Raw genomic sequence first — 14,087 nt, forward strand, 5'->3', positions numbered from 1 at the left:
GCACAAATATTTAAGAAGTCAAGCATCTCATTCTCTAGATAGGGCCAGACACCATTTGTAGCCTGTCTGGATGGAGTATGTGCTACCGCATTCGACACCGTAATTCCAACTGATGCCAACACGCAGCTACTACAACAATAAAATGTGGGTTAAATCTTTATATAATAACCAACCTTTTAGACTAAGATTTTCAATTCTACCTCAGGGATTAAAATGTTCTAATGGAAACAGAACATCTAAATCTCTTAGGAGGATTTAAAAAAGTCAGACACTGTTATTTTTATTTGTTCATTGCCTTGGTGTTTAAATCAGCATCATTCAAAATGGTTAAACCTTTTACCTTTTATTTCTGCTCTGTGCACCTTATTCTTTTTTTTCTTTCTTTTTCACATCTTTGTATCCCTCCTAATTTTCTCTACCATCTGGGAACACTGGTCCCATCTGCTAAAATGTATCTCCTATTCCAGCTAAAATAAACACAAAATAAATTGGTACTGTTAGTATTTTACATGTCATCATTAGGCTTTAATAAGATTAATGGGACTGAAGGAGTTTCCAACTTCAAAATACATTCCTGTGTGTTGACTGCAGACTCGGCCAGATACCACTCCACCTATTCACTCTTACTCTATGTTAGCTTCTTGGCAACTACGGTTTTGAAGAAACTTACTATATGTGTAAGTTTATCCTCTGCAGAATTTGAATGAACCAGGCATAACTGTTAAGTCTGTCCCAGATCCCCTATCAGCTGCTCCTGATTTGCTAGGTGGTCATTTCCCCTACATCTCTCCATACACAACCACGCATATATCACAACCCTTCCAAATATTGAAACAGAAGGATCAGTCAAAAGCTGGATGTTTTGTTTTTTTCTTTTCTTTAAGAAACAAACACGCATACAAACACACACACAAATGCATGTGTAAATTAAACTGAACACCACGTGTACCATCTTCGAAAAAGCTGTTACAGCACACTAACAGCTTCCCCCTTCTGTAAAATTAGTTGCAAAGAAAGCTGAATGTTTTACTTCCTACTATTCAACCAAAGGAAAGGTTTGGACAGCAATGCTGTCAAATCTGGTTGCCTTTATACTTATCAAACAACAACTTTTATTTAAACTGAAAACCTGCTTACATTTTCATGGCCCATTAAGGAGTACTGGTCTCACAGATGCACAACATGAAAAAAAAAGTTCATAATAAAAATGTTGGTTTTACTCCAATAAATGCTTTATATTCTACCTTTGTTTTGGGAAGACTCTTCTCTTACTAAAAAGGGGAGGTGGAGGGAACATTTTGAAGGACTATTGCTAATGGTCTGCAATTTGCACCTGTTCTGTGCATATGGAGTAAAGATAAGATTTGGCACTTCAAGGTGCCTCTTCCCTGGGTATTTTGACAGTGTGAAACAATAGCTTTTGTTTTAATTTTCTTTTCTAAAATAAGAATTATTTTGTCAAAATCAAGATGCATATCTTGCATCAAAAGCATCCCGTAGCTGATTTCTACACGTGCTTATCATCAGTGTCATCAAAGACTCAACTATTCAAGGGGCAGACTACATCAGCCAGATCTTCACTTCACCGACAATAACTACGGTGAAGCTGAACAATGTTTTGGTGTCTCATTCAGCACATTTTCCTGGGAAACAGCCCCATTCGCTGCCAGTATGCATATTTACCATGAAACTAAAATAATGGAGAATTTAAGAGTGAAAGATAACATTGTAAGCTCTTTCAGCAGTCTAGAAATATCCTTTTTTAAAAACAGTATTCTAGTATCTACAGACAACACAGCCTGTCAACAAGCTAAAACTAAGCGGCAAGTTTCTAAGGGTAGGTGGAATGGATACAGTCAAAAGAAAAGCATCCTCTGCAGCAAATTATGCTTCTGCTTATGCATACAGAGGGGTCCTACAATGTTTCAAGCTGGGGCATATGCTACACCCAAAACTGTAAAGGTAGCCCCCTCAACAGTCTCCAATAGACCTGGAGGGAAATTCAGGCTGAAACTGGTATCAAGGAAAGCATTACATTACGCAAACTCTAACCTCACATCCTTCTCAACTATGTTATCTGGTATTTGCCATACAAACTTACTTTCTAATTTATAAAACGAAAATTATTTTTCATTCAAAAAACTGTGCTTATATGTATTCTCTGTGGGCACACCAACTGATTTGTTAATATAACAGAGACGCCAACATTTATTTGTCACTGAGACAGACAGTAGAGGAAGCATTTCTTAAGGGAGAGGAGGAAAGAAAGTGCTTTCACAGCATGCCTAAATAGACAGCTAAGATAAATTCTGGGATTAACAAATCTGGGATGATACATTTGCCTTTCTTCTTGATTGATAAAAAGTACATGATGTTCCTAGACATATATAGTTCACTATATAATGTAAGGCTAGTAAAAAAACCCTGTTGGTTCTGAAGCTGAATCTTACAGAAAAGTTGCTTGGGACTCTGGAGGATGATGTTAAGAGTTGGCGACAGTACTGATTCAGTTTTGTAAAACTGAAGTTTAGCAATAGAAAATTCTTACAACTTTTGGTAATGAAAAGGAGTTTCAAAGGATGTCCATCAAGATGACTCCAAGACTGAAAAACACCTTGCAAGTCTAGCCATGAAACAAATAAGAAGCCTCCTCCACAGTGAGAGAGATTGGCTACAATAATCTTCAGTAGTATTTCTGTTTACCCACCTAGTCTGAAAGATTATGGAGATGAGTTCACAAGAGCTGACCCTCCAGGTTTATTAAATATTCAATGAATATTCTGTATGCATGCTGGGTATTAAATAAAAACCAGAAAATACTGCAGACTACCATATGTTAAATACTTCAAATACTACTGGGGTAGCTCTGTTTGTTTTTTAATAATTTACTTAAATCACTTTATCACATATCAACATAAAAATGTACAATACAGACACAATGTAAATTCTGGTATCATGAATATTTAGGTGCTTTTAAAGCTTTTTTTCCTGTAGCTTAATTTTATTTATTGGTATTCTATATAAACTTGGAGAACTTATTTCATCTTTTCTTGATTTTTTTTTTACCTTGGTAGTAATAGCACTGCTATTTTCTCACCTGCAGTAGTATCACAGCATGTGGACCTTAGCAGCAGGAAACTCTTCATTGTCATGATTTAGCTTACTGTTCCTACAATCTCCTTCTTCCCCTCCCCATCCACTCTCTTCCTAGCTAACTACATGTAGCCTACACACAATCTGCCCTGCTTAGAATCATCCACTATTAGTGCTCAATTAAAGCTGTGGTCGTCACCATAATGCTCACCGGCCAAAGAAACTCGAGCAATAACTAGGATACAGCCCATCCATTTAGAAGAACAGGTCTACAGTGGTCTCTCCAACACGCATACTGTGTGCCATACATTGATCTACAATTGAACACAGGGTGATGCAGCTGTTCAATGTACTACTTTCTACTTGAGATGCACTGTGAAAAAGGACCATGAACAAAGTGGCTTACTCAACAGACTGCAAAGCAGATAACAACTACAATTTTTGAGCTACAAATCTATGGAACAAGAACAAATCCAGCATTCGGGCAAGTCCAATCTTAAAAGTTACTACAAAGACGACGTTCCATGTTTCCACATGGGCTTCCGCAAGTAAAATTTGCTCACAGGTTTTATACCGAATAACAGGATTAAGATGGCCTGTGTGTCATTCTCAGATTACCATACATAAGGGAAAGTTTCTGAATTGGTGGATGTAAGTCACAGGATCTTCAATTCTCAGGTTGAAAATTGTTGTCTTTTGTGACATCACATCCAACAATTTAAATTGATGGGACCTAAATAACAAAACTGCATCAAACTACACACCTTGTGTCCAAATGTAGCATCCTCGGAGGCCAAGACTTCAACCTGAAATTATAAGGAGAAAGATCATTTCAAATTTAGCCACTACCAAGAACCTCTCTCTCCTGATCACAGCGCCACAGTCCAGGCAAAGAGGAGATCTGGAAATGAAGACGCCACTCTGGGTCAACCCTAGGAAACCTACATATCATAGGACATGCTGAACTAACAGCTGACAAGAGAACTCCTCAAGAGAGGAAACTCAGAAAGCATCCCTCACGACACAAACAAGGTTTCTCAACCTAAACGACGTTAAGAGGATCTGTCAGTGACCCAAAATTTACCGTACTACAGCTGGAACATTGTTCTCCATATGGAGTTTTGGCTACACCAAAAAGCTGCCTGAGCACAACCAGAATTATCTGCCATGACAACTCCCTGTAAAAAAAAGCTGGAAATATCTGAACTCTTCCCCTCCCATTATCTTCTAACCAGGCTGGGTACTCCTGCACCAGCACCAAGTGCTCTAACAGCACTAATGGGAAACAGCAGCAGAGGTCTTGCTTGCAGGCTCCTGTCCTGTCTTGCGCACAGCGAATTCTTTGAAAACTGTAGAATTCAGGGAACACAAACTCCCCAGGCAAAGGCCGAGACTAGCCGACTGCAAGATACAGTGAATGTTTGAAAGCTTGAGGAAAGCAAGCTGCTAGGTCATCTAGCGGTGCTCCAAATCGAACTCCTTGCTGGTTGCCACGTACCGCGCAGCTCTAAGAGTTGATATGCGCTAATCTGGAACAACAGGCAACGGACGCAGAAAAGCAGGTGCACTGATTTTTCATGAGACTCCTTAAAAATACTTCACACTTCAGCACCTTTCACCTGAGAATCTCACTACTTTTATGAATTCCAATTAATTAAGCTTCCCAATACACCAGTGAAGCAGGAAATGTCATCATCCCAATATACAGGCAGAAAAGTGAGGCAGAAAGAGGTTAAATAATTTCTTAGTAGTCATGTGCCAAGCCAGGACACACTCAAGAAAAGAATCCCGGATTTCTACTCCCAGGCTCACAGTTTAACACCTAGGAAATTCTCTATTTCTCCGATTTACATCCTATTTAAAATGCCTACTGCTGCATTATAATTTATACAACTAGTATAACTATAACTAATGTGTCTAATCTCCACTTTAACTTAAGAAGAGTGAAGGATTTAAAGCAAATCAAGAGGGAAAAAATGAATGTCAAGTTTCAGCCTGAAGCACGTTATAATGCCAGAGTTATAAACCCCTGAACAAGAGGGTTTATAATGGAAAGGCTGATAAACTAACAATGATGGCAGCACTTAAATATATTTATGTCATGATCTAGAAACATATGGTATCTCTTCATCTCTAAATTAAAAAACAGAGGGGAAAAAAGGGGGGAAGGGGATAAAGCATTTAGAGGAACAAGGAATGAAAGAGGAAAATGAACCTGAAGTTACCCAATTGTGACTTGTCCAGCTGATTAGCAATGGCAGTAAGAGGCTACAAAATAGCATCTCATTCAATGGGAGGTAGGAAAAAAAAATCCAAGTAAATAAAATAAATCTAAAATGATATGTATTAGCTACTTATATTAAGCTTCTAATCCTTTAGGCACTTTATAAATATTAAACAATCAGTCCTGGTGAGACTGATAAATATCCATAATATATTTTACAGATGAAGAAACAGACAGAGGGTTAAGTGACTTGCCCAAGGCCAAAAAGAGAATAATCAGCCACTGGATTGGAAATAACACTGTGACTGCCTGTCACAATATAGTGCCCTAGTCAGATGCTCAAGTGGCTTCTGAAAAAAGTCATTCCAATATCAGATGCAGTCCAGCTAGGGTTAATGTGGTACCCACCTAAACTGTGAATGCTCATTTTCACTGGGCTTATTGTTTTGGTACAACATCCAGCTACCGTAACTAGATAAGACCCCCAAACTTGAACAATCTTGTTCAAAACTCACTCAGTTTTCTCTATCCAGTATTGTGCCGGTCACATACCTTAGATGCTACCTCCATACCCATTAATGCTTATTCTTCTGCTACGTTTCTGTTGTGCAGATTCATTAGGAAAATGGGAGCCTTCTCTGTGTCAGTGGGTCCCTCTCTGACTCCACCCTTGAAGTCAGCAGGGTTGCTGACTCCTTGCCAGCCCCAGTCCACCCTGCCTCCCTTGCCCTGCTGTCCCTTCCTCCCCCTCTCCTTCCCAAGAGGCCCCAGCTGGGCTAGCAGCCCCACGCCTGCCCATGACACTCTTGCACTGACCCAGCACAGATCCGGCAGAGCGTCCTTTGTTTGGGCTCCGCACTCCACCTCACCTGCAGAGAGGCCACCTCACCCTTCGGGGACCTTCGCTGTGGAGTACAGTGGTACTGTCAACAAATGGGTTGTGCTAATTAAGCTCCCACTTGCTCAGGGCCAAGAGAATGCTGGCGACTGCCATAGTTTCAAAATGCATAAATTAACATGGCACAACCACCAGCACATCTACAAAACTCAATCCTCCTTCTTTTCACCAAGAAACTGAGAAGAGGAACAAACTGTGACATCAAAGAGTAAAGCAGGAGTTTAAGCTGATGTAACATACTCTTAGTCTCTTTTACAGAGAGAAATATTTTCTTTTATGCTTAGAAACGTAAGGTTTGCAGAGACAATAAATTGGTTCGGAGCCTAGCTATTGGGGTAGATGATAACTCTAATTAAAAACACGTTATTGAACGGGTCTGGTAAAGCCACTTCTGTTTTTCCAAGAATGATCACACCACTTCTGTGATCAATGCTTGTCCTCCCCTGCTCCCCTGGAGGATGATGCAGTAAAACATCCCTTGTAGTCTTTGTTACTACTGTTTACCAGTGTGCTAGTGTGTTAGTCCATTCATTTTGGTTTTCACCTCTTGGTATAGTTAAGACCAGTAAGAGACAAGTTTAACTGCTGACACCATAAGATATACAATATAAAGTACTGAAACAAGATGTGGGACAACATGAGGTTTTCCTCATGCTGAGTTTCCAAAGAAGAAAAAAAGAAAAAGCCAAAATGTGTTACAACCTAGGCTGAGAGGACCCCCCTCTAGTGGGAATGAGAGTGTACTTCAATCAGCACCCACATTACCGGAGCAGAAAAGAAAATTTTGTGTCCTTAAGAATCAGGCAAGCACCATCTTTCTCTTAATCATCTTCAAAATATATCACTTCCATTCCAATAAACAAAAAAATGAACAAGAGATTCATTATTGCTTCAAGATAATCAGACATTAATTAAGAACTTCTCATTATATACTTATTTGTGGCAGTTAAACATTTCCTATTTTAGTTGTCTGTTCTGACTGTACATATCTAAATATATTATCTTGGGCAGGGGGGTGTTTTTCTTTTACAGTGAAAAATTCACTGCATCATTAAAAAAAGCAGACTTGGTTCTTAAATGAAGCACTGTTGATCTCATGTACATGTATCTGTATCAGATACAGTAGCTTTCCCCTAGGCACTGCTCTCAATCTTTGCTGAATGCCCTTCTCCATCTTCACTTCAGTCCACTTCCCACTCCTCACAGTACAGTGTTATAACTGAATGGGCCTGTTTGCCCCGTATTTTATTTCTATATAAAAGCAACTTTTAATCACTGTTCATTGGTGTTTTTTCCAGTTTATCTAAAGAAGCAAACAGCCTTTTCGCTTCTAATAAACAAACCCAAACCCCACTACAGTATCCTGCAATTCTGGGCTAGAAGGCTATTGTAAGTGGTAAGGGGTAAATGATGGGGTAGTGTTCTGGAGAGTGTGTGTATTCATCATACGCTGTGGATCAATTGTGTTAGATGCAATTAGTGGTTTAAGCAGGAGTATCCCACAGCTGGAGCACGCCTGTCCTGCCTGGGCAATTTGCCCCTCCTAGAGCCTGCTCCCTGCTGCTGTCCCCAGCCAAGGCACTCCAGGGACCAGGGTCTGTGCGCAGCCCCCCGGCCTGGCCGGGATGGTGCCAAGAAACCCCGCAGGTCCTCCCCAACACGTGACAAGACAAACTTCCCACCTTCCTACACAACCTACATGGTCTCTAAAATGGGCAGCTGTGGCCAAGACCACCACTGCTTACATAGTATCCTATAATTTAATAGTAGAGTAGCATTTAACAGGTTTTTTTATTTTACAAGACGGAAGAATTCATAAACGTGCTCCCATCAGCCTGGAGGATCCTTGACGAATAACATGTGGAGTAGCCTGAAACAAGTTGGGGAGTAGCCCTGAGTCTCTTTTTGTCAGAAGTAATGAGGCTTACTCAGTATTTTTGTTTTGCTTTTCAATAAAGGACTCCTATGGCCCCAATTCTACAAACAATATTGCATCGCAACCAAGAGGCTTACAGTAAATCATGCACAGAGTTATTTTTACCTTCCTGTCAAAAAGAAAAGGAGTTGAAACATAGATCAAAACCTTGAGGAGCAATGCTGAACAATACCTTTTTGGAACAGAGTTGTACAACCTAGTGATCAGATGACACAAGGAATTATTATAATTTGGTCTTCTCCAAAGCCATACTCAGTATTGATTTGGTCCTCAGCTCAGTCCAGCTCCTTGTCTCATCAAGATTTTGTTTGAGACAGGATTAGCTGGAACTGAGCAAGAGCCATGCGAAGTGGAATACCGTTAACAGGAGAAATTACAGCTATGCTTAATACCCAGACTGTTATCCAAACAACAGAATATGAGGTAGCAAGTACCCAAGGACAAAATAACTAACTCACAAAAGACAAAGGTCACAGAAACCCTCTCCATCTTTTTGGGGGGAATCTGAAAATAAGCACTAATAATCTTTTCTGATGCATGCCGATTTCCATATAATATCCTGTTAACACTAATGCTGAAAAGGATCATCGATCCACATTTAACTACCCAGGCAAAAACTCCCAATACAACACACACTTAACGCTGCTCTCAGACTTGGGTCGCAGCTCCTCAGTTTATCTAATGGAGCTGCTATTTGCAGCTGGCAGGTGAGGGGGTTACAGCTACTCTGGCAAGAAACGCAGTAGACTGGAGCAGCTCTGATCAAGACAAAATATTCTGCATGGGCACTTACAGTTTCCATGGGTCACACTTGAGAATTTGCCCAGCTGGCTGCAAATTTTATAGGCTTTCTATTGTCATTTGTTTGACATTATTATTCTAGGAAAATTATAGCACAGGGCTTCTCTGATACCTAGAGGGTTTTTGCCAACTGCCTGCTTACTAAAAAGGCATGCCTCCGGCACTTTTAAAATATGCTCAAAACAAAATAAATGTATAAGTTAATACATGCATTTTGGAGTACTTTTGCTTTCCCTGTTCTGTAAAGATCAATCAGATCAGAAAGGACTTTCTTTCCCATGACAACAAAATCCAAAAAGAATGAGGAAATACAGGCATTCTCTCCTGAATTACTGTCAGATCACCTTCTCGCCGTCGGGGTGCACTTCTTGCTCAATCGTGATAAGACAAACCGCATCATGCTGCCCAGTTCATAATCAACCCGTTTGCTCTCGTACCCATGTTTGCCCTCTGACTTACAGAGGACTTCTTGGCTGGCGGGCAGAGGCTCTGCAGTCCCAGCAACTTATAAATGGGACTCATTAGTCCAGGTGCCGAGCAATGCAAATGTAACTCCAACTACTATTTCCACACACCAGTCTTGCTGAGCTGTCTATAGGAAATAGCCTGGACAGTGCGGAACATGGAGGATGCTGTAGTGCTTGGCGCAGATATACCCTCATAATCCTTTTCTAGCACAGATTCTCAGCTTTTAAGGTTTTCCCATCAGCCCACCCGCCTACACACCACCAGTTCTGAACTCATCTTTTTTAAACAAAGGTGACAAGAAGTTAATCTAGTTTTCATTTTTCAAAGTCCTTAGCAAGTTTCTTTCAAACATGGATATGGCTATAGTCATTCGTATCTTTATGAAATTCAGCCTAACTAGCTGTACTATCTCCTCACTTTGCCTTCCTTTTAAAGTAATTTAGGATTCAGCAATTGTAGAAGATGGTTGTCCTTCTTCTCATTGGAGCAGGGACAAACCTACATGACCCACACTAGTTTCTGGCAATTCTTCAAGGACTTACTGGGGGCATATACAGCTTTTAATGCATGCAGATCTGTAGGAACAAACTTTGATAACTGCGACAACCCTTCTTCCCTTTTTCTCTGCTAACTGCCCCCAGTTTTGTTTATTTTTAATGGCAATCATGCATGTACTTCAGGCTAGGTTTCAGGTCTGTAGCAAGCGAGGATTGGGCACGTTCCCTGGGCAATCCTTGAGCAAAACCACCAAAGACCCACCTTTATTATGGCCCTGAATCTACGCTTGAAATAAAGGCATGATAGTTGCATAGTATAAATCTCATGAATTAAGGATAGGTCAGCTGAGATTTCCTTGCTTTCTATACAAAGTCCATTGAGACTACTTGGTCAAGGCCTTCCAGTTAAGTAAATGCCATCTCCTCACAGTCTGACCTGTGTAAAAAATGGATACAATGTGACTCAGTTCAGGGCAATTATCCATTAAATCTGGCATCCACTTTTTCTTAGACTGTCCCTTTAATTTATTTTTCTTGTTCTGTGTGATATAAGACATCTACCTCTCAGCTCATCAAGTCTAGCAATAAAGAAGATCAGTGTTCTGATTTTTGAAGCCACAACTTTTCACTCCAAAAATACAAATTAAGTAACAAAATTATCTCTTTTTAAGTGATAGAACAACTCCATGCGCTACTTTGTCTCACAAAGGTTTGAAAAGATGTTTCAAGAAACTATGCTGTAGCTCAAACTTGCTTATTAATTCTCCTCATTCTCCTTATTAGCATGTAGAGACAACAGAGTGGCTCAAGGACGCAGCTCACTGAAGCAGCTCTGTACTTGGTCAGCCAGTGTTTGAGATAAAACACAATGATGCCTCATGTTCTTAAAAGCTGTTTAGTGGAACAGACTCTGTCCTGCTCATATTTTTAAATTTTTTCTTAAATGCCCATTTTTTGGTGGAAGCTGATTTACAACAACAACAAAAATCCTTCACATCTTCAACATCGTGCCCAACACACATTCTTGGACATGCTATTGACTAACCTGCTGGTTTAGTCTCCCATTGCAAGTATTTTGCAAAATCCTAGGAACAAGGCCAATCCCTAAGAAGCAAAAAAATTAGACTCTAGGTATTAGCTAACTAAAAGCAATAATCATCAGCCTTGTGAGATATACTACTTACAACAGAATTACATATATTAGAAGCAACTTGGGAGAAAAAGAAGTGCGCTATGGGGCAATGGGGCAATTCCTGTAACCTCAAAAAGACAGAAAGGGACAAACACATTTAGGTCTGCACCAGGAAACAACCATTACAAATCCCAGATAAACTGACATTGCAGATTGTGTACACGTCTGCTCAGCGCACGCTCACTGCAGGGAACCCTATGAGACCTAACTGTGAGCACGGTCCCATCCCTTACAATTCTACGGTAACTTATTCCTCTGTAGGTACCACATAAACAGCTGATCAGCAGCAAATTCATGACAATAACATGCTCATCTGCTCTTGTCATTAGGAGATGAAACAGGTAAGATATATATACACACGCACATGTTTTCCCTCCGTAAACATATATTCATAGTTCAAATTCTTTTGTATTTTTCTGTCGTACAGTTTTTCATATATATATGCAAAGATGTGTAACATGCAATTAGTTCTTCCACCAGAACGCTGCATGAAACAGTATAACTGCACTGAAAACTGGCTTTTGATATTTACGTGTTTGACAATGTAGAGATCAAAATGATTGTTGTACTTAGACCGAAATCTAAGAGCAGTCACTATTTAATCTCCCTTAAGAAAAGAGTGGTAGATATTATAAAAACAAAATTCAAACCTTTCATCCTCATGCATTCTCATATATGGGAAATCCTGAAAAACTGTCATTATACCATGTGACATAAGCAGTAACAATTACTGCCACCGGTAAGCCTTTTATTTACATATTGTGTCTGCATCTCTTCCAATCCATTTGTGTAGTTCTTACCCTCTTGTTCCAACACCATGATCTCATTTTCATTCTGCACTTCCAAAACGGGGAATCATAAAACCTTGTCTACCAAAACGCACTGCAAAGGGTCTCTACAGCAGCTGCCTTTGTGCATGATCACATTGTTAGGCTGTAGAGGGACCCTCCTGTGGAAAACACCAAAAGGGCTTAAAACATCGCTGCCCTCTACTCGCAGGGCTGGAGGTTCCCACTGCCACAGCCCAGCATCCCAAGGGGCCACCTGAACACCCCCCTAACAGCCCTTTTCAAGGTCGGGTTGCTCAGTGTAGATACAAGATGCCACCCACCAGCAACTAGGGGGTGGTACCGAACAGCTGCAGTGCCATAATGCTTTCAAATGTTCCAGAAAGTTCTAGAAAGGCATGTTCTAAAGCCATCCTCACTAGTGGGGAGGGGTTTTGCTGTTTAAGGGCACAACTGACAAGTACTCTCCTGCTCCCTTTTCCTACCTCTCTATATAATTCCTGTCCACACAACCTGCAAAAGTGAAAAAAAATACAGTCCTAGCTAAAACCGCATGTCTTTAAACAACTTAACAATCTTGCCTAAAAGAAGTCAAACAATTTGCAGCAAAAATTGAAGATAAGTGACCAAGGACAAAATCTTTACAGAAACAAAGCTTCAAGTTTCAACTCTACACCATTCTGTCAGCAGCTTTCTTATTTAATTGAGCCCGTATATAATCAACATCAAAGATACTAAGCTATTTTGTGCTGAAAACATTGGAAGCATGTTAGGAAGAGGTGGCAAACAGAAAGGATCTGTCAAAGGTAACAGATGTATCAAGGGCACCAAGCACTGTGAAGAAGGCGTTAATTATCTATGCTGAAAAAGAAAAGGTGTTTGAAAAACAGAAACTGTTTTCAAAAGATTGAACATACTCCTATTGTGCTCAGGAGAAAAAGCTTCCTGCACCTTAGACAACATTATTTTGGGTATGTGGGTTAAAAAGATTTTTTTGAGGCGAGGAGGCACACAATGTAGGGAGCACTCTGTTTCAGAAACATGGTTTTAACTTCAAAACCTTTACTGTGTCTCACAACCGATTCCAACCGTAAATTGCGTTCTTTATTCCTACTTTTAATGGAATGGGTAACTTAGACAACCTAGCTGGATCTCAAAAATAACAGGAAAAGAACATGTTTTTGTAATTTAGCACAATCTCCACAGCACTTTCTACTCCTGCCCTACAAGGACTTTCATTTTTCCTTTTGCTTTATCTGAAAAAAAGTGGTGCTTCTTGAGAATAAAACACTAATAAGCAAAAAAGTCACACCAAGGCAAAATTTGTCACCAGAGGACCTACCCTACACACAGCTTATGTTCTTACTAACTTTTTTTGCAGATTGTATATGGTTCTACTCACTCACAACCTAGTTCTGAGTCAAGAGAAGTAATTGATTCTTTGTTATACCTATACTCCCTCTCCCCACCTTCCCTCGTAGGACTGGTGAATCGGCATTATCTAAAGCATGATTTTGAGAAAAACGGTTAAGACAAAAATGACCCTTTTCATTTTCAATAGAAAAAAAAAATCAGAAACAGATCAGAAAGGAGATGAGCAACAATTAAAAGCAAGGAAAGCCTCCAACTTTGTACAAAAAAAGGCTGAAACAAATTTCTCTGAAGGTAATTAAAACATACTAAATGCATGCCTGATATTGCATACCCAGCTAAATTAATGTTGTTGCCATAGGAGTGTGATATGATCAACAGCAGAACCATAGTGGTCCATGCAACAGTAGATTACGTGGGGAAATGGCCCACGCAATTGCCAGCAGGGATGTAACAGGCTCTCAGAACCTGGTCCCTACCTTCCCAACTAGACAGAAAGCTCTTCCTGACGTCCCCTTCTCCCGTATCAGTATCATGCCATATATAGAGGGTGGCTACTACTGACAACATCTGGGCAATTCACTTGGGCATCATCTGGGCATCGTCAGATCCAGAGCACAGGTTCGGAAGGGATGGTTTCCACAACAAAGTACCAACACACCTGCCAAATAGTCCCACAGGAGGAATCCCCTGGGTAATGGGATTGGTTGAAATCCCAATTTGAATCAATCCTAACTTGAAAAGGTAAATCTGTGGAACAACGCTCAGATGAACTAAACTATTTTTGCCAATGACCTGGGCTTTTCTCTTGAATTATTT

The 14,087-nt window shown here is 40.1% G+C and overlaps 1 protein-coding gene across 7 annotated transcripts in view; it reads right to left on the reverse strand.

Moving 5' to 3' along the window:
- Positions 1–14,087, reverse strand: part of ARID1B (AT-rich interaction domain 1B) — a 337,147-nt gene that overhangs the window by 147,343 nt on the left and 175,717 nt on the right. For 4 of the 7 annotated variants that reach the window (XM_072856051.1, XM_072856055.1, XM_072856052.1 and 1 more), the window contains exon 5: positions 3,858–3,899. The exons of the other annotated variants lie outside the window; for them this stretch is intronic. In XM_072856051.1, the coding sequence (XP_072712152.1) occupies positions 3,858–3,899 (42 nt within the window). The remainder of the gene's footprint in view (positions 1–3,857; positions 3,900–14,087) is intronic. 7 annotated transcript variants of the gene reach the window in all.

The sequence above is a fragment of the Ciconia boyciana genome, chromosome 3 (genome assembly GCF_034638445.1).
Source record: "Ciconia boyciana chromosome 3, ASM3463844v1, whole genome shotgun sequence".
NCBI classification, from domain to species: domain Eukaryota; kingdom Metazoa; phylum Chordata; class Aves; order Ciconiiformes; family Ciconiidae; genus Ciconia; species Ciconia boyciana.